Raw genomic sequence first — 21569 nt, 5'->3', positions numbered from 1 at the left:
TCTTTGTCCGTGGAAACATAAAGCCCGGTTCCAAACTAAGCACTGGCCCAGAACCAGCCTGGAACCGGTTTGGTGGAAAAGGGGTATATGTCACCAGTTTTTGGAGCCATGGCTGTGCATGAAGACCAGGTTCTTCTGCAGTGAACTCATAAGTTGGTCAGGTAGCAAATGCTAAAGAGATATTCAGCGAAAGTGTCAAAAAGTGTTTTGGGTTTGAAAGAATTCCTTACCCTACCTTTAGTATTTTCCAATCATTATTTTTTCTTATATTTTCTAATAACATTTTATGGGAAACTTGAACATTTTTATTTACGTAACTCAAGAATAGTAACCAGACAATGACCATTAAACGTAATTATTTCATGATTTTTTTTTTTTATAAATAAACTGAAGCATAATAAACCAGGGCAGCACGGTGGCTTGGTAGTTAGTACTGTTGCCTCACAGCAAGAAGGTTCCCGGTTCGACTCCCAGGCCCGGCAGGGTCTTTCTGTGTGGAGTTTGCATGTTCTCCCCCGAGCAATTATTACATAAACATAACATAATCAGTGGCAGGTAAAAAACCTTAAGCCAAACAGTGGCAAGGTAACAAATCTTAAACATTGGAAAGCTGAGTATGTGGGTTGTGGGTCTGCCAAAAAACTCTTGTTAGTTAGAAGAAACAACACATATTGGCATTTTATCAATTGATCAGTTGAACAAACAGGAGAGTCAGTAGCGTGTAGAAGAACCACAGCTGCTGACCACCTTCTACATCTGCCATCATAAGGTCTGTTCTCTGCACGTCCATCACTGTCTGGTTCGGATTGGCCACCAAATTAGACAGGCACAGACTGCAACGGACAATTAGGTCTGCGGAGAGGATAATTGGGACTAACCTCCCATCTATCCAGGACCTGTACCGGTCCAGGACCAGGAAACAGGCAGGTAGCATCTCTGCAGACCCCTCACACCCAGAACACAGTCTGTTCCAACTCCTCCTCTCTGGACGGCACTACAGAGCTCTGTAGCCAAAACCTCCAGACACAGAGACAGTTTCTTCCCCCAAAGCTGTTGCTCTGATGAACTCTCATCACTCATAGAGTCTCAGAGTAATCAACCACTGTGCAGTAATAATAACAATAATAATAATAATAATAATAATAATAACAATAATAATAATAATAATTATAATAATAATAACCACAATCATATGCTGTAACAATGCACCTTTGAATAATGTCTACCTCATACTGCGGCACCTTTCACTTTTTTTAATTGTATATATGTTAATAAGAGCCATTTGTCTATTTACTGTTTGTAACTATTTAAATCTGGGTTCAGTGAGCAAAATAACCAAGTCAAATTCCCTGTGTGGCATGTTCATACTTGGCCAATAAAGCTTATTCTATTCTATTCTATTCTATTCTATTCTATACAAATTGGACCAATTGGAAGTCGATATCGATCATATTATATTATATTATATTATATTATATTATATTATATTATATTATATTATATTATATTATATTATATATTATATTATATTGTATTTTATATTTTATTGTATTGTATTGTATGTATTGTATTATATTATATTATATTATATTATATTATATTATATTGTATTGTATTGTATTGTATTGTATTGTATTGTATTGTATTATATCATATCATATCATATCATATCATATCATATCATATTATATTATATTATATTATATTATATTATATTATCGTATATTATATTATATTATATTATATTATATTATATTTTATTATATTATATTATATTATATTATATTATATTATGCAGTCTATCTGTAGAACAACATCCTCCTCCGGCCTGCGGGCGGCGCTAAAGCGCCGAAGCGCTTTCTAAGAAACCACAGAAGAAGAAAGAGCACCACACTGCATCCGAGCTGCAGTTTGTGTTCAGTTTTTGTTTTTCATATTTCTTCACATTTTAGATAATTACGAAGGCGGTTTCTGATAACGAAGAGGATATAATCTTAAACTATAAGAGAAAATGAAGTGAGTATCTTCACCTTGAAGCCAGCACAGCGTTAGTGTGAGATTTGACATAATGGATGTGACATAACTGATTTGAATTAACTTTAAATCTCACTGAAAGCCGCTGCAGTGAACTAGTATAAGTTTAAATGTGATTAACTGGTCGCAGGTTGAACCTCGAGGGTCTGCTGGTGTATTTTCCATATGACTACATCTATCCGGAGCAGTATTCCTACATGCTGGAGCTCAAGAGGACCCTGGATGCCAAGGTGGGTCTAATATATAATATAATACATCCATGAGGTGGGTCTAATATAATACATCCATGAGGTGGGTGGGGGTCCTGCAGCAGCACAGGGGGAAGATTATATCTGTGGACGGTTTATTTCACCCTCTGCGGTGTCATCTGACCGAGAAAGTCTTCAACAATGTATAAGCGCACACCTGAGACACCTGACCCACACTAGTGACCACTGACAACAGCTTGTTGATGACAAGCTGTTGGATGGATGGATGGATAGACAGTACTCGAGTTGTAAAAAAAATCAGGGGGGATGGTGGATTTTATCATATGGGGACAGATGATTTGTGCTGATTACAAATAATATAATATATTACAAATAGCACTGACCAAAACACCTACAGAAATACTGCAGGAATGACATAGCAGCAGTTAAATGCCTTCTGTAAGCTTTAAATATCCACTGGGCTTACATCAAATACATCAAAACACAACAATTAAAAACAGTTTTCTGAATTTATCAATATGACTCTGTCCTTCACAGGATAAGTAAAATGGATCACTGCAAAAACTCAAAATCTTAACAAGAATATTTGTCTTATTTCTAGTTAAAATGAATCATTTTAGTAAAAAAAATCTCATTACACTTAAAACAAGACTCATCACTGGAAAAAACAACAATTGTCACCTGTTTCAAGTAGATTTTCACTTGAAATAAGTAGAAAAATCTGCCAGTGGAAAAAGATTTTTTTGCTTGTAATGAGAAGATAAATCTTGACCCACTGGCAGATTTTTCTACTTATTTCAAGTGAAAATGTACTTGAAACAGGTGAGAATTGTCAAATAAGTTATTTTTCTGGTGTTATTTTTCTGGTGATGACTCTAAATGTTGAAATAGCAGTAATACCACATTCATTGATGAAATGACATAAGGGATGGAAAGGGGGGATGGCAGTTTTACAGGGGGGATGATTTGGACCGTTTTTATTTCAGGGGGGATGCCACCCCCCCTCATCCCCCCTCAGCTCCAGTACTGTAGATAGATATATGTGAATGGATGGGTAGGTAGGTAGATGGATGGATAGATAGATAAACAGATGGGCATATAGATGGATAAATGGGTGGATAGATAGATGGGTAGTGGGTAGATATGGAGTGTTACTAGACTCACCCTCACTGTTTTTTTTTTGACTGTTTGACTTTGACCAGTGAGACTGTGGACTTTGAGTCATATAGGATTCAAGAAGAAAGAAGATTCGTGTGTGGATTATGGGTTGGACATGTTGAGCTTTAGTGTTAAAGTTATTGTCTTATTATGTCAGTAATTATTTACATTAGTTCAATAATTAGGGGCTGGTGTGTAGGAGCCCTGCATTGATTATTCAGGTCTCTATTGGTTTGATCTGGTTGCCACGGTAATGGGAAGTTTGGGTCACATGGGTGATTCCCGTAGGTTATATAAGTATCCAATCACCTGCACTGTGGTGGAGAGAGGCGAGTTAGGTAGCTGTAATTTTTGTTGACCGCTTTGTTCTGTTTGATTACACGTTTGCAGGTAGTGTACGCATTTTAAAACAAATAAGCGAGTGTAATGGGAAGGCCGTTGTAGCTGAGTTTTGTTATTAAACATAACACATAAAATTTCTCTTGGACTCAGCGTGCTTCTCTGTCAGCAGCAGCGTGCAAATATGAAGGACCTAACAACTAACTCTCAAGCGGCTCTTAAAAGGACAGGAAAGCTGCAAATAGATAGATGGGTAGATGAGTATATAGGGGGGTAGATAGATTTTCAGGTCCAAATTTCTTACAATAGAGCTTTTTATACAACGAGGATCACCTTAAAAACCCTTCTGGCCAGTCAGCTCATGTTAGTGTGTTACAGCTGGTGGAGTAAGAACCATTCAAGTGTTTAAGATCCCAGAAACCTGGTTAGGAACCAGTTACAGATGTCACTGGTCGTTCACCTGACTGCCAGTAACTTTTATGTTAGTAAGAAAGACATAAATCCTTCAAACTTTGCTGCTTCAGCTCAGATCAATAAAACCATCCATCTTTAAATGTCTTTTTGCTTGAAGAGATTGTTACTACTCGTTTCCCTCTTGTGTTGTAAGGAAACGATGTTCCCACTGGACTGAACATAATTTATCTAATGATTCAATAAAGTTAATTTTGTCTATGGATTTACAATTCAATTTACTAATTATTTTTATCAGAACATTTTTTTTTTAGGTTTTTAATTACCGACATGTTTTGCCGATTCCTTTCGTCTTCATCAGGGTCACAAGAATGTGTGTGTGAGCCGTCATTTATCAGCTGATGTTAAAAGCTAATATAAGTCAGACTTCTAGAATGGTAAACCTGTCCAGGGGTGAATGAACTTGTGCTGTCTGTGATTTAGGGTCATGGAGTCCTGGAGATGCCTTCAGGGACCGGGAAGACCATCTCTCTGCTGTCTCTCATCGTTGCCTACCAGAGGGTGAGTTCAGGGTCCCAAACGTCTGCTTTCCCGTTCTGCTCACGAGCTTCTCAACAAGTTCAGCTGTGTCTCTCAGGCTTTTCCTTTGGAGGTGACCAAGTTAATCTACTGCTCGAGAACGGTTCCTGAAATCGAGAAGGTGAGTTGGATTACATCAACGACAGTTTCTCCTCTTTGATATTGTTTAATAACTGTGTGATTTTTGTTAAATTCTCTGTCTAAGGTTGTGGAGGAGTTGAGGAAACTGATGGAGTTTTACGCCAAAGAAACTGGAGAGGTCAACAACTTCCTGGCTCTGGCTCTTTCCTCCAGGAAAAACCTGTGCATCCACCCTGAGGTACGACCGCCTGCAGACCTCGCGCTGAGGCCGCGGCGCCCAGCGAGACTCGCACACGTCAAACACACCTGTCCCACTTCCAACAGGTGAGCTCGCTGCGCTTCGGCAAGGAGGTCGACGGGAAGTGTCACAGTCTGACGGCGTCGTACATTCGGGCGCAGCGCCACATCAACCCCGACCAGCCCGTCTGTCGCTTCTATGAGGTGAGACGTCAGATTTACATTTATTTTATGTTATGTAATTATACGTTAAGGTTAAAGCACTTTTATTTTGTCAATTGGATGTTTTATCCCAAACAAACAACAGTTTTTAATTTTTAAATGCCATCTTTCTTGCTCAAATGCTGCAAAAACATAGAAATGTATTTTCTAACAATGTTAAATTGAAAATAGATGAAACGTAGCTGATTAATCAGGAAATAAAGGTGTTTTTATTTTTGCTGGCATCTGATTGGACTCCTGGTTAACCACCTGGTTGCCCCAGAACGGGCCCTGGGGTACCCCGCCGCCCAGATCTGTAATGTAATCTGTAGTGTTTGTGTGCTCCTCGTCTCCCTGGCTTTCTCTGAATCCTCCTGGTGTGTTTTGCAGGAGTTCGATGCCGTCGGACGGCAGGTCCCGATCCCTCCGGGGATCTACAACCTGGACGACCTGAAGGACTTCGGCAGACGGAAAGGCTGGTGTCCGTACTATCTGGCCCGCTACGCGGTACGTGACCAGCCGACCCCGTCTCACATCACTGCTGTTTGCAGGGATTCAGTCTGTCCATGGATTTTCTTGTCGAACTTTAAACAAATATACAGTATTTTGAAGGAAAAACAATAGTAATTTATTGAAAAATAATTTTTTCTTTTTCAAATAAAGACAAAGGACTTCATTCACTTCACCTGCTCATAGTACGTTTCCTTTATTGGAAGAGGTTCTTTGTTTATAACTTCAGATTTTATCAGTAGGGCTTTTCATGTTTTCTCCATCGGCACCTGTTTTATTACCACCACCTCTGTTGTGTTGAAGGTGCTACCTGGGGGGTTCCTTGGGGGCTACCTGCAGCTACCTGCACCTCCAGGAGACACGGAAGAGTATTTACTTACCCTTCTCGTCGCTACCCTTTAAGAACAAGCTGTCAACTGCAGCAAATTATTTGCTAACTAATTTATTTAATGCATTAGTGTGCTGTAGCTGAACATCACTGAAGTACGACACTCTGAAGGTAATGCTGAGGTTCTAAACACTGTGGTACCATATCATTTAATTTTATTGACCAGAAAATGTTTCAAATTTCAGGCTTTCATAAAACAAAAGACTCCAGACAGACGTCTGATGGCAGTTAGATCCGGGTCGGGCATCAGAAACGACTGACCATCAAGCTGATCATCAATCAGTTCATCCAAAAACATGAATAAGATAATAAATATTCACGGGACAGAGTCCAGTCCGTCAGTGACGCTTGACGGAGTTGAAGCTTCATCCGTATACGGTACTTCTTAGAGCATGAAGAAACCATCAATCAGAGGGAAAATGTTTATACATTCGTACTTTATTAAGAAGATCCTTCAATTCTCCTTCATATGATATAACCGGAAGTACCACAAATAACCCCACATGAAATCAAAATGTACGTTGAGACTGTTTGTGAAGATTCGCCGCTGTACCATTTAAAAACATGCAGGTTACCTTTTTACTCGGAAGGAGACTCACGGTTTCAGTCCCAGTTTACAGTCCTGTGCAGAAATCTTAGACCCCTCTAGTGTTTGTTCGGCCAAGAACAAACTGCTTTTCCCCCGGTGAACAGTAGAAAACGTGGTTGATGATTTTAAATGGAATAACAAGGACGTAGAACCGAGAGGGAAACATTTCTACAGCGTCACTTTAACTCGCATGAGGCTTTTATTGTGAAAGGTGTGCATCTGCATCACATGCAGCAGCAGGGCGGGACACGTCTTCACACCTTTGGCCTTTGTTTGATCGGTCCTCGATTCTCAATTGATTTAAAAACAGAAACTGTTATTTTGGGGGAGTTAAAACACCACCGTTTTAACAGCTGTTATACTTCAGAGTCGATAAACGAATCAGCTGAATTAATCTGACTATTTTGAAAAGTACCTGACAGTTCAGTTACATTTCTCTGATATTCATTTGACTGGTCCTGTGGTCGTTATTGTTCCTGTCAGCTCCTGCACGCCAACATCGTGGTGTACAGCTACCACTACCTGCTGGACCCCAAGATAGCCGACCTGGTGTCCAAAGAGCTGGCCAAGAAGTCTGTGGTGGTGTTTGACGAAGCCCATAATATTGGTAAGGAGCTGGAATCAGTGTTGCAGGAAGATCTTTGTATTTATTTATTGTTTTGATAATGAAAATAATTGTTGTTTGTACTTTCACTTCATCCCTTTTTCCTCAGACAACGTGTGCATCGACTCCATGAGCGTGAACATCACTAGAAGGACGCTGGACCGCTGCCAGACCAACGTGGACACCCTCCAAACCACCATCCAAAAGTACCTCCACCCTCACTGAATATGTGCAGAAACGTCAATAAAATGGGCGTGGCTACTGGAAAGGGGAGGCAGCTTTCGCTTTCAGCTTAAACTGACACAACTGTTACGTTTGGGAGTCTGAACAAAAGCAAAAAGACTCATCAAAGGTCTTAAAACTGCAATAACTTGGTTTACTTACTCTGATACAAGGGTTGGATGTACTATCAGGGTTTCAGGATCTTTGAGTGTTTATCTACCAGCTGATGTCACTCTAATGATATAAACCACTTGCATCAGCAGTATGTTATTTTACCCTGGACCGCTCGTCCTGCAAGGCTGTGGTTAGGGCTGGGGATCGATTCAAATGTCAAGAATCGATTCGATTCCGCTTTTTAAGATTCAGAATCCATTATCAAGATTTGATTCGATCCGATTCGATTCCGATACTGATTTGGGTTAGTGTTATTAAAACAGTTCTTTGAGCTGTTGCATGAATTATATGACTGTAGTTATGCAAAATATTACTACTAGTATTATCACTCACTCACTCATCTTCTCCCGCTTTATCCGTTACCGGGTCGCGGGGGCAGCAGCCTCAGCAGGGATGCCCAGACTTCCCTCACCCCAGACACCTCCTCCAGCTCTTCCGGGGGGAGTCCGAGGCGTTCCCAGGCCAGCCGAGAGACATAGTCTCTCCAGCGTGTCCTGGGTCTTCCCCGGGGTCTCCTCCCGGTGGGACATGCCTGGAACACCTCCCTAGGGAGGCGTCCAGGAGGCATCCGGTACAGATGCCCAAGCCACCTCAGCTGACTCCTCTCAATGTGAAGGAGCAGCGGCTCGACTCCGAGCTCCTCCCGGGTGACCGAACTCCTCACCCTATCTCTAAGGGAGCGTCCAGCCACCCTGCGGAGGAAACTCATCTCGGCCGCTTGTATCCGCGATCTTGTCCTTTCGGTCACTACCCAAAGTTCATGACCATAGGTGAGGGTAGGGGCGTAGATTGATCGGTAAATCGAGAGCTTCGCCTTTCGACTCAGCTCCCTCTTCACCACGACGGTCCAGTACATCGACCGCATTACTGCGGACGCTGCACCGATCCGCCTGTCAATCTCACGCTCCATTGTTCCCTCACTCGTGAACAAGATCCCGAGATACTTGAACTCCTCCACCTGAGGCAGGACTTCTCCACCCACCCGGAGAAGGCACGCCACCCTTTCCCGGTCGAGAACCATGGCCTCGGTCTTGGAGGTGCTGATTCTCATCCCTGCCGCGTCGCACTCGGCCGCAAACCGCCCCAGCACATGCTGGAGGTCCCGGTCTGATGAAGCCAACAGGACAACATCATCTGCAAAAAGCAGAGATGAAATCCTGTGGTTCCCAAACCGGATCCCCTCCGGCACCTGGCTGCGCCTAGAAATCCTGTCCATAAAAATTATGAACAGGACCGGTGACAAAGGGCAGCCCTGCCGGAGTCCAACATGCACCGGGAACAAGTCTGACTTACTGCCGGCAATGCGAACCAGACTCCTGCTTCGATCATACAGAGACCGGACAGCCCTTAGTAGAGGGCCCCGGACTCCATACTCACTGACCCCCCCACAGAATGGCACGAGGGACACGGTCAAATGCCTTCTCCAGATCCACAAAACACATGTAGACTGGTTGGGCAAATTCCCATGAACCCTCGAGCACCCTGCGGAGGGTGTAGAGCTGGTCCAGTGTTCCACGACCGGGACGAAAACCGCATTGTTCCTCCTGAATCCGAGGTTCGACTATCGGCCGTAATCTCCTCTCCAGTACCCTGGCGTAGACTTTCCCCGGGAGGCTGAGAAGTGTGATCCCCCTGTAGTTGGAACACACTCTCCGGTCCCCCTTTTTGAACAGAGGGACCACCACCCCGGTTTGCCACCCCAGCGGTACTGTCCCCTTCCTCCATGCAATGTCGCACAGGCGTGTCAGCCAAGACAGCCCTACGACATCCAGAGACTTGAGGTACTCAGGGCGAATCTCATCCACCCCCGGTGCGCGGCCACCAAGGAGCTTACGAACCACCTCGGTGACCTCGGCTTGGGTGATGGATGAGCACGCCTCCGAGCCCCAACCCTCTGCTTCCTCAGTGGAAGGCATGTCAGTCGGGTTAAGGAGATCCTCAAAGTATTCCTTCCACCGTCCGACAATGTCCCCAGTCGAGGTCAACAGCTCCCCACCAGCACCATAAATGGTGCCGGCAGAGTACTGCTTCCCCCTTCTGAGGCGCCGAACGGTCCTCCAGAATTTCCTCGAGGCCGACCGAAAGTCCTCCTCCATGGCCTCCCCGAACTCCTCCCAGACCCGGGTTTTTGCCTCCAAGACTGCCCGAGCCGCGGCCCGCTTGGCCTGCCGGTACCTATCTACTGCGTCAGGAGTCCCACCGGCCAACATAGCCCGGTAGGACTCCTTCTTCAGTCTGACGGCATCCTGTACTTCCGGTTTCCACCACCGGGTTCTAGGATTGCCGCCACGACAGGCACCGGAGACGTTGCGTCCGCAGCTTCGAGCCGCCGCGTCGACAATGGAGGCAGAGAACATGGTCCACTCGGACTCGATGTCCCCCGCCTCCCCCGGGATCCGAGAGAAGCTCTCCCGGAGGTGGGAGTTGAAGATGTCCCTGACAGAGGGCTCAGCCAGACGTTCCCAACAGACCCTCACAATCCGTTTGGGTCTGCCCGGTCTGTCCAACCTCCTCCTCCGCCAGCGCATCCAACTCACCACCAGGTGGTGATCAGTTGACAGCTCAGCCCCTCTCTTACCCCGAGTGTCCAAGACATGCGGCTGAAGGTCAGATGAAACGACAACAAAGACTACTAGTATTATATTGAGATTAAACAGCAAGTATTGGCAGCTAATGATGCTGTAATGACCAATCAGCTCCCAGAATGCTGATAGAACTGCTTTCAGAAACATCATGTGGGTCAGAATTACCAAACAGATCCAGGGAGGAAACAGAGACGGATGAAATCGGTTTTATTTTTTCCCACATTCCGTTTTTATTTGTTCCATTTTCGGTCTATTTTGGTTTTTAATTTTTGAGCATTTGGTTTTTATCATTTTTTGCAAATGTAAGCCCAAGACAGTATATAAAGTAATGAAATATAGACAATTTATGCAATTATAACCTAACACTTTAATGTTTTCATACCTTTAGACATATTTAAAGGCAAAAACATGGCACCAGTTATTCTCGTGTCCAACAAAACATTCCTTTTTTGGGCATAAACAAAAAAATAACCAAATGTTGTAATGTAATGATGAAAAAAAATACATAAATAAATAAAATGAAAAAAAAAATTAAAAAAAATCTATCTTTAGACTGTAGACTGAAAAGATATGAATCGATTTTTAGGAATTAATATGAGAATCGATTTAGAATTTAGCCGTTCAGCTTCATGGCGTTTCTGTTGTCGTTGCAGTATTAAAGAGTCGGACGCTGCTAAGCTGAAGCAGGAGTACCGGCGCCTGGTGGAGGGGCTGAAGGAGGCCAACGTTGCCAGGGAGACGGACGTCTACCTGGCAAATCCGGTGCTGCCCGACGAAATTCTGAAAGGTTGGACCCTCAACTTGTTTTTACTTGTATACAACGGCACCTGCATTGATCCGGCTTGATTTAAAAGATGTTTCTTTTTAAGTTAGGCGTTCTGGCCTCATCCCAAATCAAACGCTTAGAAACATCGGTCTGGAAAAAGTGTTCAGGTTAAAAGAAATTGATGGATGGATAGATGGATAGATAGATAGATAGATAGATAGATAGATAGATAGATAGATAGATAGATAGATAGATAGATAGATAGATAGATAGATAGATAATAGGGGTGTAACAATATATCGTGCCACGAAATTTTGCGATACAAAAACGTCACAATACGTGTCGTGGAGGTGACAAACTGTATCGCGATATTGGGTTATTAATATTAATCTATTGTGTTGACTAGTAACGCGCATCCGACCGCGCCTCGACCCGCGGACCAAAATCTTACTCCGCTCAGAAGACACTAGTACCGTTTTGCCGTCCCGATCACGGGACTCTTGGGGGGTTTTGAGCTCTGAACTTTTAAGTCTGGTGCAGAGTTAAGCCTTACCTTATTAAATTAAACCTTTTTCGGGTCGTGAGTAGGATAAACACGGGGACAACTGCTGAGTTCGAGTGTACTTTAATGTCCCTCAACAGCGTAGGATTTTAGCCCAATCTAAAACAGACTAATCACTACAGATAAACTAATTATAGTCCCTGATTTACATCAGAATTTAAAGAATATATTTATAAAATAATGAACCCTGAATTACCAAAATAACCTTCTTAACAAAAATAAATCTCCTCTTACACTTATAAGGTGAGCATGAATCAATCTTTTTTATGACGTAAAATTGTATGTATTTATTTACTTTTATATATTCATTTATTTAATTTTAGTTGTTAAATTTCTGGAAAAGAAAAAAGTCAAATCATACATGAGAGAAACTATTCAGTTTGTGGCAAAATATTTTTATTGTATGAAACTGAAGATGCATAATGCAAACCTGACATTTACTCTTAGTTCAGTTTGTGGAAAATGGTTGGCCTGGCTTTCTCTTTAAAACTTAAACAGTTATAAAGCATTACAAACTGTAACAATAGGGCAAATGCACAGCATTGTTTGGTATTTTGTGTCTTTCAAATAAAAGACCATTTTTTTCTAGTCATATGTTCCTCATTCAAGGTTGTTAAAAAAATACTGCTATAATATCGTATCGTTATCGTGACCTCAATATCGTGTATCGTGAGATTAGTGTATCGTTACACCCCTAATAGATAGATAGAAAAGAAATATAGATGATAGATAGATGGGTAGATATGTAGATGGATGGGTAAACATGAAGTTGAGCCTCCAGTCTTCTCTCTCTCTCCATCCATCCATCCATCCGTCCATCAGAGGCGGTTCCTGGTTCTATCCGAACAGCTGAGCACTTCGTTGGTTTCCTGCGACGGTTCCTGGAGTACCTGAAGTCTCGACTGCGGGTGCAGCACGTCGTGCAGGAGAGCGCGCCGCAGTTCCTCAAAGACATCTTTGAGAAAGTCTGCATCGACCGCAAGCCGCTCAGGTGCGTTCCCGCCCGGCCACTCCCTCTCCTCCTCCTCCTCAGACCTTCCTCTCCTTCACCTCTCGCTGTTCCTGCTGCAGGTTTTGTGCCGAGAGGCTGCAGTCGTTGCTACGGACCCTGGAGATCTCCGACATCGCAGACTTCTCAGCCGTCACTCTCATCTCCAACTTTGCCACCCTGGTCAGCACCTACAGCCAAGGTACGAACCCCCCGAGTCCTCCGGCCAGAGCTCAGCTTCATGTACTGATGAAACATCTGTCCCTGTGTGAAGGTTTCACCATCATCATCGAACCCTTCGAAGACAGAACCCCAACTATCGCCAACCCGGTGCTGCACTTCAGGTGTCTGTTTCTTGCGTTTAAAAGTGAAAACTCCGCCTGTAACGACGTGGAGCGATGAATCTGTGTGATTTCTTCACCTTTTCCTCTCCTTCTGTCCTCTCAGCTGCATGGATCCCTCCATAGCCATCAAACCGGTTTTCCAGAGGTTTCAGTCCGTCGTCATCACCTCGGGGGTACGTCCTTCTTTCCTCTCAGCTCATTAAAGAAAATGTTCATTTATTTGAAGTTATTTGCAGTTAATTGATCTGAATGTTATATCTACTCTGATATGCGGTTCAGACCTGAGTCCCGCCCCTCAAGTACAGATGTGAACACACTCCGGATGCTTTAACATCTGACTGATCGGTTCAGATGCAGTAAAGTTTATCCTCGTTGAGTTTAAAAGCTTCAGTCATAAGAAGTGCAGACGTGACGCCTCCTGCAACATCACTACCCGCATCCGAGGCTGAGAATACTGCAATACTGCATCTGCAACATAAATGAGCTTATAGAAATGTCTGGATGTAGGAAATGATGTTTATTCCTGACTGCTGACTGAGTTCAGGTGAAACGACGTAAATGAGCACGAGTGAGAGCTTACAGTATTTTTTTTTTTTTAATTTTTTATCCCGGATTTTTTCCCTTTTTTTTTTTTTCATTGTATTTATATATATATATATATATATATATATATATATATATATATATGAGAGAGAGAGAGAGATATTTGTGTACATATACATGTATGTGTGTGTGTATGTTATTTTCTTCCTTTCTTTCTATTATTTATGTATCTGACCTTAAACTTATTAACTATCCAGAAAGAGGAAACACGCCAATTCCTTGTATCCAAGAGTAAAATAATTTAGAAATTCTTCCAAGAAACGTTAAATATAAAGTTAAATATTTCCACTGTCTGTATATTATACACTGCAAAAATTAATTTCAAGAAAGTAAAAAAGTTTCATGAAAACTGAAGACTATTCTGCTAGTTTTAATACATTTTACTCATTGGTGGGAAGACATTTTGACTTAATTTAAGAATATTAGGCTGACAGGACTGTCTCAGAAAATTTGAATATTTTGATAAAGTCCTTTATTTTCTGTAATGCAATTTAAAAAAAAAAAAAACCAAAAATGTCATACATTCTGGATTCATTACAAATCAACTGAAATATTGCAAGCCTTTATTATTTTAATATTACTGATTATGGCTTACAGTTTAAGATTAAGATTCCCAGAATATTCTAATTTTTTGAGATAGGATATTTGAGTTTTCTTAAGCTGTAAGCCATGATCAGCAATATTAAAATAATAAAAGGCTTGCAATATTTCAGTTGATTTGTAATGAATCCAGAATGTATGACATTTTAGTTTTTTTAATTGCATTACAGAAAATAAAGAACTTTATCACAATATTCTAATTTTCTGAGACAGTCCTGTATACATATACATATACATACATATATATATATATGATTCCCTATGGGCCAGATCTCAGCCGTCTCACATCTGCTTCTGCTCTCTCCTCAGACTCTCTCCCCTCTGGACATCTACCCCCGCATCCTTGACTTCCGGCCCGTTACCATGGCGTCCTTCACCATGACGCTGGCGCGGACGTGCCTCTGCCCTCTGGTGCGTGCCGTCACTCACAAATACCAAAACCACATCACGAAGGATTCTCCATATCTGACCGGCAGGAGAAACCGTCAGTCCACCTTAAACGTTTCGGGGGTCTCATGTTGTCTGTGCGTCCTGTCTTGGTAGATCGTCGGCAGAGGCAACGACCAGGTGGCTCTGAGCTCCAAGTTTGAGACCAGAGAAGACTTTGGTTTGTAAAATAAATTCAAACCTATTAATCTCAAGATGGAGAACATAAAATGTTGAGTGTTTTTTTTTTTTTGTTTCTTTCTTCCCATCAGCTGTTATCCGTAACTACGGCAACCTGCTTCTGGAGATGTCTGCGATAGTCCCCGACGGGATCGTGGCGTTTTTCACCAGCTACATCTACATGGAGAACATAGTGGCGTCCTGGTACGAGCAGGTGAGCGTTGGCCGTGACGTCTCACGGAGCAGCAGGACGTTCATCTCCGTTCTGATGTGGTTTGTTCTGCTCTGTGGTTTTGAAGGGGATCCTGGAGAACATCCAGAGGAACAAGCTGATCTTCATCGAGACTCCGGATGCGGCGGAGACGAGCATGGCCCTGGAGAAGTACCAGGAGGTCGGAGACGCCTCTCGTCCTCATTAACCCTCATCACTAAAGCCAAGTCCCAGACTCTGACCTTTGACCTCTGACCTCTGCTGCGTCTGTTTCCTGCAGGCGTGTGAGAACGGCCGAGGAGCCATCCTGCTGTCCGTGGCCAGAGGAAAGGTGTCTGAAGGAATAGACTTTGGTAAATCTGCACTCTCCAATAACCCATGAATCAATGTGGAGAGAATAGAGGAAGTTTAGTGAACGAAAGCCCCTCTAGAAATACAGGACTGTCTCAGAAAATTAGAATATTGTGATAAAGTCCTTTATTTTCTGTAATGCAAAAATGTCATACATTCTGGATTCATTACAAATCAACTGAAATATTGCAAGCCTTTTATTATTTTAATATTGCTGATCATGGTTTACAGCTTAAGAAAACTAAAATATCCTATCTCAAAAAATATTATATCAAAAAATAGAATATTCTGGGAATATTAATCTTAAACTGTAGTGTAAGCCATAATCAGCAATATTAAAATAATAAAAGGCTTGCAATATTTCAGTTGATTTGTAAGGAATCCAGAATGTATGACATTTTTGTTTTTTTAATTGCATTACAGAAAATAAAGGACTTTATCACAATATTCTAATTTTCTGAGACAGTCCTGTAAGCCTAATATTCTTAAATTAAGTCAAAATGTCTTATTTAAAGCAAAACTCCCACCAATGAGTAAAATTTATTAAAACTAGCAGTATAGTCTTCAGTTTTCATGAAACAAGGCTTTTTTACTTTCTTGAAATGAATTTTTGCAGTGTATAATATACAGACAGTGGAAATATTTAACTTTAATGAGGGATTTTTTGTGTTTCTTGGAAGAATTTTCTAAATTATTTTACTGTTGGATACAAGGAATTGGCGTGTTTCCTCTTTCTGGATTGTTAATAAGTTTAAAGCCAGTCAGATACACAAATAATAATAAACAACATAAATAATAGAAAGAAAGGAAGAAAATTCACAAGAGAGCATTTTCACCAGGTGAACAGAATTTATTTTTTCACTGTATTGATCATAAATGTTCTGTTTCCTGATCAGTGCACCATTTCGGCCGGGCAGTCATCATGTTCGGGGTTCCTTACGTCTACACGCAGAGCCGCATCCTGAAGGTCAGAATCAGCACATCCCAACCAACAAATATTACAATTATGACACCAGTGGAGGCGCCGCCGGAGCCCTCGGAGTGCTCCTGTCTGGGGACCAGGATCCTGCACAATTCCAGTAAAACTTTATGTTTAACCACAGAAGCGGTTAGTTTAATAGCAGAGTGAGATGTTGGGTCAGTGCACATCTGCACGTGCACCAGAGAACGTCACGTCTGAGCTATGTGAAGACTCAACACGACTTTTTAACCCTTAACTACAGAGAATCCTCATTTTTATTATATGTTCGAGTTAAAAACACCCCCAATTTTGTCTATAACAGTTTCAAAATAATGTTTGCATCATTATGATCACACTGGGTAATTTTATTTACTTTATTGGTTTTATTTTTTTTATTGTATAAAACCCTGGGTTTTTTTTATTATGGGTGAAAGTATCATAAAGTTTTAGGATGTTTAATCAACGCTTAGTAGTAGCGTTAGCTTAGATAAAAGTGCTGATATTACAAATCTCTTTCCTCAAAACAAAAAAAAGGAGAAAAACTAAACATTTTCTTGGACTCATCAGTCAAAACAAAGATAAAAATGATTTGTCTTCACAATTACACTTTTACAAAGTATTTACAAATAAAATAAAATGTAGAATTTGACACCAATAAAACACAAATAAATTGTTTACTAGGCATAAAACCCCCAGAAAAGTGTGACATATACAAGTAACATCATTCTGGCAGCAGGTGAAGGAAAATCATTGATCAGATTGAAAAATAAATGTAAAAAATCTTTTCAAAGCAAAACTGCAAAAAACTGCAATGTTTCTGCAGCATCAGTGAATAAAGATCAGTGCAGGGAGGACGACCTTCGAGCTGGCAGGCAGCGTGAGCCCGTGACGACCTTTCCCTGCAACAGTTCAGGGGATGTGAGCATCTTAGATGGACGAAAAGACGGTGGACACTTGTCATGATGTTACGTGTAAATATCAAAGATCATCCATGAGCAGCTGCAAAGCCTGGATTTGATTCTCTAGTCTAAATACAATCAGACTCTGTTTACTTCGTTCTTGTCTTTGATGTAAAAGTTAAACCAGATTAACAGATTTATTTATTCCTTTCATTCAATCAATTACTTTATTTGTCCCCCAAGGGGGCGATTAGTTTCGCAACAAGAGAAGCACACAATGGGTAAATATACATAAAATATACATACTAAATATACATACTAAATTATAAAATATACAAAATATACATACTAAATTACAATAATAGTATAGACTTAAGCTTCCCCACTACCTTTTCCATCCCACTACCTTTTCACCCACTACCTTTTCCTTCCTGCATTTAAAAGAACAATAGCGGAGGGAACAAAGGAGTGTTTGTATCTGTTAGTCTTTGCAAAAGGGAGTCTAAGCAGTGTACCTGATGGTAGAAACTGAAACTGTTGATGTAAGGGATGTGAGCAATCAGACAATACGGAGTTTTCATTGCATTTTAGAAAAGCTCGCGACCTTCTGGAAACATTTCCTGACTATTTCTTTTCCATATTGTCACAAAACAACGAGTCGGTGCAGAGATCTCTACCTTCATCACGTGATTTTCTGGTTCTTTTCTCTTTAAATCCTGATGTAAAACGTATCCAGGCTCGGCTGGAGTACCTGCGGGATCAGTTCCAGATCAGAGAGAACGACTTCCTGACGTTCGACGCCATGCGTCACGCAGCCCAGTGCGTCGGCAGAGCCATCAGAGGGAAGACCGACTACGGGCTCATGATCTTCGCAGACAAGGTGAGACGTGGTTCTGCTCCGTAAGCAGCACTGGAGTTGAGGGGGGATGAGGGGGGATGAGGGGAGATGGCATCCCCCCTGAAATAAAAATAGTCAAAATCATCCCCCCTGTAAAACTGCCATCCCCCCTTTCCATCCCTTATGTCATTTCATCAATGAATGTGGTTTTACTGCTATTTCAACATTTAGAGTCATCACCAGAAAAATAACACCAGAAAAATAACTTAATTTACAATTTTTACCCGTTTCAAGTAAATTTTCACTTGAAATAAGTAGGAAAATCTGCCAGTGGGACAAGATTTATCCTCTCATTACAAGCAAAAAAAACTTGTTCCACTTGCAGATTTTTCTACTTATTTTAAGTAAAAATCTACTTGAAACAGGTGAAAATTGTTGTTTTTTCCAGTGATGAGTCTTGTTTTAAGTGTATTGAGATTTCTTTTTACTAAAATGAGACATTTTAACTAGAAATAAGACAAATATTGTTAAGATTTTGAGTTTTTACAGTGATCCATTGTACTTATCCTGTGAAGGACAGAGTCATATTGATAAGTTCAGAAAACTGTTTTTTATTGTTGTGTTTTGATGTATTTGATGTAAGCCCAGTGGATATTTAAAGCTTACAGAAGGCTGCATTTAACTGCTGCTATGTCATTCCTGCAGTATTTCTGCAGGTGTTTTGGTCAGTGCTATTATTTGTAATATATTATATTATTTGTAATCAGCACAAATTATCTGTCCCCATATGATAAAATCCTCCACCCCCCTGATTCTTTTTACAACTTGAGTACTGTCCGTAAGTGCAGACGGGTCGGTCTGCATGGTACCAACTGTTGCATCACTCCCTCCTCTCCGCAGCGATACGCCCGGGCCGACAAACGGGGAAAGCTGCCGCGCTGGATTCAGGAGCACATCAGCGACGGCAGCCTGAACCTCACCGTGGACGAGACGGTGCAGCTGTCCAAGCACTTCCTCCGGCAGATGGCCCAGCCGTTCCGACAGGTAGGACCCGCCCAGAACCAGACCGGCAGGACACAGCTGCTCCTGCGGCTTCTAATCCTTCAAATCGCAGATTTTAGCAGCAAAAGCGAAAAGATAAAAAACCTGTGCAACATGCCAAAGAGATTATGGGTAAAGAAAGTATTTCAGGTTCTCACATGAATTTGCAAAGTGATTTTAACTTTCTCATGAACTCTGTTATCTTATGGTCATGTAGGTCAAGGAGGTAAAGAGCGAGCAGAGGGGAACTAAAACAGAAAATAATTTGATTTCCAACAGTCATTAACCCCTTTTGGGGAAAAAAAACATTCAAGGTCTCACCTTGTTTGTACTGTTTGTTTATTCAACTTAGCAAAACCTCAAATCAGAAAAAGTTGGAAGAATCCTCATTAAAAAGAGGAAAAGTTATCTTACATTGACTTTTATTCAACTGCAGAGTAAAGTTGCTTTCGTCAACGAAAATTATGACTAAATATCGTCGTCAACGAATCTTTATCACCTGAGGAAAATGAGACGAGACGCAACAAAAATGCTGGTCGTGTGACGATAACGATAATTGAATATATAGTGCAATATCGTAGAGGAATAAAAAAGAGACTAAAATGTAGATTACAAAATAAAAACTCTGTTAAAATGTGTCATTTTCTTTGACCAAAACGAGAAGAAATGTTCTAACAAAGATCCTTAATATCCATTTTTTAGGTAGTTCCCTCTGGTTTAGTTGCCACAAAATCACAGGAAAAAATAAATGTGTTGTAAACTCAAATTAGAGTCTTTTGTATCTGGAATGAAGGTATTTTTGAGTCTATAAGGTAACAATAATATAATAATAAGATAACCTTGTTTGAATTGTAAAATGGGTTTGGCTAAATACAATCTTTGACTAAAACTAGAATAAAATGGTCCTGGACAATTCTGACTAAAATAAGACTAAAATGCTCAGACTTTTAGTCGACTGAAACTTGACACGACTAAAAGGAGAATGAACGTGACTAAAACTAATAAAAACTAAAATGATAGCTTGACCCAAAGACTAGACTGAAACTAAAATTGAGACAGGCTGCCAGAACCAACACTCGTGCGGAGTTTCTAACACTTTATTTCTTCTCTCATCAATTTCATCTCATTTGTTAATATCCAGTTATTCATTTATTTAAAGTTTGCAGTTTCCAAGGAGATTTGGGAACACAGTCATTTAGGGTAGCGATGCACCGAGACGTCAAACAAGACCCATAAAACCTGACGCATAGCTCCTGCTCTCGCCATGTGTGGCAACATTGAAAGGAAATAAAACTCCAATTCAGTTTCTGCAGTGGCATTGGTTTTTGTACTCTGTTAACTTTAGCCACAGTGATAATAAACCCAGGACATTTGTTAGAAAACATATTTATTGATGTGTGGATGAAGTATCAGCGATGGTTCTTGTGTGTGCAGGAGGACCAGCTGGGTCTGTCTCTGCTGACGCTGGAGCAGCTGCAGTCCGAGGACATGCTGCAGAAAATCGCTCAGATGGCTCACCAGAGCTGAAGCGCACGCCATTACGCCATCGCCGTAGCAACACCGCGAGTGGATGCAACTGATACTGAAACCGATCAAACAAGAAGATGCAACTCTGAGCCGATTTTTAAACTTGTCTTGAGTTTTCAGAGACTGTGTGGACCGGGTCACTTTAAATACTCCTCTGGATTAGTTCTTTTTTAAGTTATATCTAAACAAAAGATATTTTGTCCTGGATGTACAATCAGAACATTGATCGCAGGTTTGGAGAACCGACGGTAACATCAGAGGCCTCTGAAAGCAGCATTAAGCATCATGAGAAGAAGAAATAATGTTTATTTTTCACATCATGGGTCACAGAACCAGCCCTGAAACTGGTCTGGTTTGTTTGCAGAACTCTGAACTTTCACTCAGGACCAGCTTTCAGATACACATAGTTCACCTACAGAACAGAAGTGAGTCTTTCAAGCGTCCACAAAGCGTTTTCTGAACCTTTTGAGCTTAAAACGGTTTAAATCTTCAATCTTTCTGCATTCATGACGGTTCTTTAGAAAAAGGGCAGAAATAACATCATCATTGACTTAAACTCTCGACCTCACGTTCAGGTGGAGCTCAGCGTTCGTGTCCTCTTGCATCGGGTGGACTTTGTTTTATACTTTTAGTCCATGTTTCCATCAGCTGCCGGACAGGGAACCGGTTCTGGTGTCGAGACCCTGTTTTCTGGTCGGGAGCCGATCTAAAAAGTGTTGAACCAGGACGGGAAGCGGCCGCTGCATCGTGTTGTCTGTCATACAGACGAGGCTCGTTTTTCTTTAACCGCAACATTTTATACTGAGCTGTTGGTGTCTCTGTTTTCTAAGGTGAATTTTCAGATATAAAATGTTTATTCTAAACTGGTGTTGTGTGTTTTATGAAAGGACAGTTTTATTCACTTTAATCGACCGTTGATGCTCGAACCATCAAAGACCAAACAGGAGTCGC

At 41.4% G+C, this 21569-nt stretch overlaps 1 protein-coding gene across 1 annotated transcript; it reads left to right on the top strand.

The window, feature by feature from the left end:
* The first annotated feature begins 1880 nt into the window (after positions 1-1880).
* On the top strand, positions 1881-21475 carry ercc2 (excision repair cross-complementation group 2). The gene is made up of 23 exons (XM_061718863.1): positions 1881-2016; positions 2165-2264; positions 4635-4712; positions 4789-4851; positions 4936-5049; positions 5136-5252; positions 5640-5756; positions 7220-7343; positions 7450-7546; positions 10975-11108; positions 12472-12640; positions 12721-12839; positions 12912-12981; positions 13085-13154; positions 14494-14595; positions 14728-14791; positions 14883-15004; positions 15090-15182; positions 15282-15354; positions 16249-16319; positions 17949-18092; positions 18951-19094; positions 20526-21475. The coding sequence occupies exons 1-23, from the start codon at positions 2012-2014 to the stop codon at positions 20616-20618; spliced, it is 2283 nt and encodes a 760-aa protein (XP_061574847.1). The 5' UTR covers positions 1881-2011; the 3' UTR covers positions 20619-21475.
* Positions 21476-21569: the final 94 nt, after the last annotated feature.

The sequence above is a fragment of the Cololabis saira genome, chromosome 4 (genome assembly GCF_033807715.1).
Source record: "Cololabis saira isolate AMF1-May2022 chromosome 4, fColSai1.1, whole genome shotgun sequence".
NCBI classification, from domain to species: Eukaryota; Metazoa; Chordata; class Actinopteri; order Beloniformes; family Belonidae; genus Cololabis; species Cololabis saira.
The sequence above is the reverse complement of the archived record's forward strand: the minus strand, read 5'-3'. Positions and strand labels throughout refer to the sequence as shown.

Coding starts and splice junctions, on each gene's coding strand:
- ercc2 (XM_061718863.1), top strand. Junction 11,109..12,471: donor GCCCGACGAAATTCTGAAAG/GTTGGACCCTCA, acceptor TCCGTCCATCAG/AGGCGGTTCCTGGTTCTATC. Junction 14,596..14,727: donor GGACGTGCCTCTGCCCTCTG/GTGCGTGCCGTC, acceptor CTGTCTTGGTAG/ATCGTCGGCAGAGGCAACGA.